This window comes from Batrachochytrium dendrobatidis (assembly GCF_000203795.2).
Source record: "Batrachochytrium dendrobatidis JAM81 unplaced genomic scaffold BATDEscaffold_8, whole genome shotgun sequence".
NCBI lineage: Eukaryota > Fungi > Chytridiomycota > Chytridiomycetes > Rhizophydiales > Batrachochytrium > Batrachochytrium dendrobatidis.
In genome coordinates, this window is record NW_006281106.1 from 241,422 (window position 1) to 244,936 (window position 3,515).

Sequence of the window (3,515 nt, forward strand, 5' to 3'; positions counted from 1 at the left end):
AGTAAATTGACACCCATCATTCCATCAAACTGGCTGATATCATTCTTGCAAATGGCTTGAATTAACCCATATTCCAGTTTGGCTTGATACTCGTACTCAGGATACTGTGGAAAGATTGATTGCTGCAACCCCGTCAAAATCCAAACATCATTTCCAGTCAATCTGTGGTCTCCCACTGTCTACTTATTTTAGCGCTGTCAAGCTGCGATGGCTACTGGATAATATTAAAGCTGTTCAAGATGCCAATCAAACGGACCGTCTCATGTTTGGCACAATTGATTCGTGGCTAATTTATGTGAGTATTAGCTGTAGATTTCAAGGTTTTGGGTTTACGGTGTCATTTATAATAGTGAACTGTAGAAAATGCTAATTCATTTCGTTCCACTTTTATCTACAGCGTCTCACTGGTGGTGTCCAAGGCGGTATACATGTGACTGACGTGACCAATGCCAGTCGTACTATGCTACTTAATCTGAAGAGTCTTGACTGGGATGACGGAATGCTTTCGTAAGTGACATCGGTTGATACTCTTTAGTTGTTTTTGTGAGTTGCCAGTATCTCAATATGTATATAGTTTTTTTGGCATGAACAAATGCTCGTTACCAGCAGTTAAATCGTCATCGGAAGTCTATGGCTTGATTGCTGATGGACCGTTGATGGGAATTCCGATTGCTGGCGTAAGTTTAAAATCTGCTATTATTCAAATGCCATGATTTATAAAAGAATGTTCTAATATATCTGCTAATGGTTTTGATTTTTAGGATCTTGGTGATCAACAGGCAGCACTTGTTGGTCAGTGCTGCTTCCAACCCGGCATGGTCACAATATGTCAGAACTTTTGGAGCTTCGTGATTTGTATAAATGTAGTAAAGTATAAAATATAAATTAGATAAAATATAATCTGTAACTGTTAGTTATCAGAAGAGAACAAATCAAAAGTGTAATGGATGTTGCACTTTAATCCAAGATCAGCAGACTTGGTCTTTTCAAGTATAGTAAAAAGGTGTAATAAAGTAATTAGAAAGTTGAAATAGTTTGACGAGTTGTTTATTGATAAAAGTAAGCATATTAGCTTTTATAGTAGTTGATTGTTTGTCTTGTGATACGAACAAGTAACACATTTGATAATGAGAGGTTGTAAACGAAAAGTAGTTGAGCCAATGGGATTGATTCCTGTAGTTGACTATGTCTACATAATGACACCATTTACTCGTTACTTGGAACATGAATCTCCAGAAATGAGGATAATGGAGTTTGGAGCATATGGATTAGTGGTGATGAAGGGTTTAATTTGGAGATTCAAAGTGTGTGCTATTAGAATTAGCTTTGTCACAGATTACCACTTAGGAGTATCCGTCTGGATATTCCAACACACGACTCGATACGTGAGATTCAAATGTCTAATATTCAGACTGTGCTGATTGCAATTGTGGTTGTAATTGTGGTTGTGTGTAAACATCAATCCAATACTCGATTCAATACTTGATTCAACTTGAGCATGTACAGTTTTGTAGTAATCCATTTGATCACATTGACAGAATCAAGCAATGATCTGATTCAACAACACCGAATGATGCATCCATATCACTTGTATCAATCAATTGTACACAATCAGTCAATATAATCAACAATCACTGTCATGATTGGCATGATTAACATGATTGATTCAATTCATTCAATTTATTCGATCCGACTGACATTGCAACTCATTGCTGTAAAATCACAATCTCACAATCAATCACCAATCACTATACTTTCGCTCATATAGTTTTTTGTTGTATGCTGCTGTGATTCGAGTTCGGTCGCTTGTCAATTCATCTCGATAGTGTTTGGCTTTAGCTGGTGATTGAACACCTTGAATATACTGCGTGGCATCATTCCACAGTTCAGGCAGTATGGGTGTCTTGTCAAGACTCGAGTTGTACCATTGTGGTTGTTGTGGAGCCACATGCGCAGTCGAAACAATCCGACGAGATGGATTCACTACAAAAAATGTCAGAATCTTGCAGTGTCCTGGTTGAGTTGGATCTGCAAGTTCAAATGATTGTTCCTTGTGTTGGTATAGATTGGGATAAACTGCACATCGACCATTTGGTACTTCAAGCGATCCTATATACTGACTATGCGGTGATTCTTGATCAATGCCATACACATCTTTCCAATACATATCAGATGCTCCTTGATAATGACACCAACTAACAGCCTCGCGGAAATCGAGTTTGGGTGTGGTGATATTTTCCACGTCGTAGTAATACAGTCCAGTTGCAACAATCGATTCGTTAATTGGACCTTCAATGTGCCAGTTTCCCTTGTCGTATTTAGGTTTGGATGGTGTCAGTTGAATGTTGGTGAGTTTGACAATGACTTGCAGATTACGACCACGCAGTGACACTGGCTTTGCCGATTCATATTTGGATTCAAAATGTTCCGGAAGTGTTGGTACATACACGGGACGAGTGACTCGAGTGTCTGATTCCATATCATCATGATCTGACTGGCTTGGTGGTTTATATCCCTTTGTGCGATTGCAAATATCAATATACTTGAACATTGGATCCATCGTTCTGAACAGACTTTCAAACATTGGGACAAAACATTTGAATATTTTGGCAATACATTTGTACATGTCTCGATGCCATATCGGATTCAGATTGTTGATGTATGAGTTGATGGTCACACTGCCATCCTGTTCGACACGGAATTCACTCGGAAGCCATTGGAACTTGCGTGATATAAACTCGAAATCGCCGTCAATGATGGGCACATTTGAAACAAGTCGAGTCGATAACAATATATCGCATGGTACCATTGTGGTGTATTTGAATCGTATATCCAGTGGTGCAATCATCGTTTGTCCATATACAACACTGTACATTGATGCATCAATCAGATTGTGCACCATTTGACCAGTGTTGTGATTTGATCCATGTTCAATATCCGATACATTTGTCATCAATCGCGTATATACATTGTCAGGTATGCCATTGTCCAGTATATACGTCAGTTCAACAGGTCCTGGTACAATCGTGCCCAATCCATCACTGCCACTACAAACAAGCTGTTTGACAAAAACCCTGAGTTGTTCCAATGCAAGATTAAATGTTGATGGTGATATATTCTGATCGAGTGAGTCAGCCCTCCATTGCTCCACAATATGCTGGTTTGTGATATCGATCCACCACATGGGTTTGCAAAGTATAGATTGCAGATACTGGATATACCGCATTTCGACAAGTGTGCGTACCTCCCCATGTGTATCTCCGGCCATTCCAGAACTCATATCAATTTCGGCATTGTCGTTGTATGACTGAATGCTCGAACTAGCAGTCTGAACCCGATGCTGAAAACACATTCCAATGATCTGCTCAGCAACCCTTCTGCTTTTTCCATTGCAGTCAGTATTCAAATCTACAATATCCATTAGATTTTCAAACATCTCGCCTTGATCCAACTCGGTACGTATTGAACTGTCGGAATGATTATCGGCAAAATCAACAATGTTTCGAGTAGTTTTA

General features: G+C 39.1%; 2 protein-coding genes across 2 annotated transcripts in view; one reads left to right on the forward strand and one right to left on the reverse strand.

The window, feature by feature from the left end:
* Positions 1 to 961, forward strand: part of BATDEDRAFT_25739 (uncharacterized protein) — a gene marked incomplete at both ends in the record, with an annotated part of 1,871 nt that extends 910 nt beyond the window's left edge. Inside the window, 5 exons of the mRNA XM_006679804.1 lie at positions 78 to 295; positions 398 to 507; positions 575 to 677; positions 762 to 792; positions 915 to 961. Of these exons, the coding sequence (XP_006679867.1) occupies positions 78 to 295; positions 398 to 507; positions 575 to 677; positions 762 to 792; positions 915 to 961 (509 nt within the window). The remainder of the gene's footprint in view (positions 1 to 77; positions 296 to 397; positions 508 to 574; positions 678 to 761; positions 793 to 914) is intronic.
* A 945-nt stretch (positions 962 to 1,906) lies between these two features.
* Positions 1,907 to 2,722, reverse strand: BATDEDRAFT_3914 (uncharacterized protein; the record flags this gene model as incomplete). The annotated part of the gene is made up of 1 exon (XM_006679707.1): positions 1,907 to 2,722. A coding segment is annotated over one exon (816 nt), but the record flags the coding sequence as incomplete, so codon positions are not given.
* Between the last annotated feature and the right edge of the window lie 793 nt (positions 2,723 to 3,515).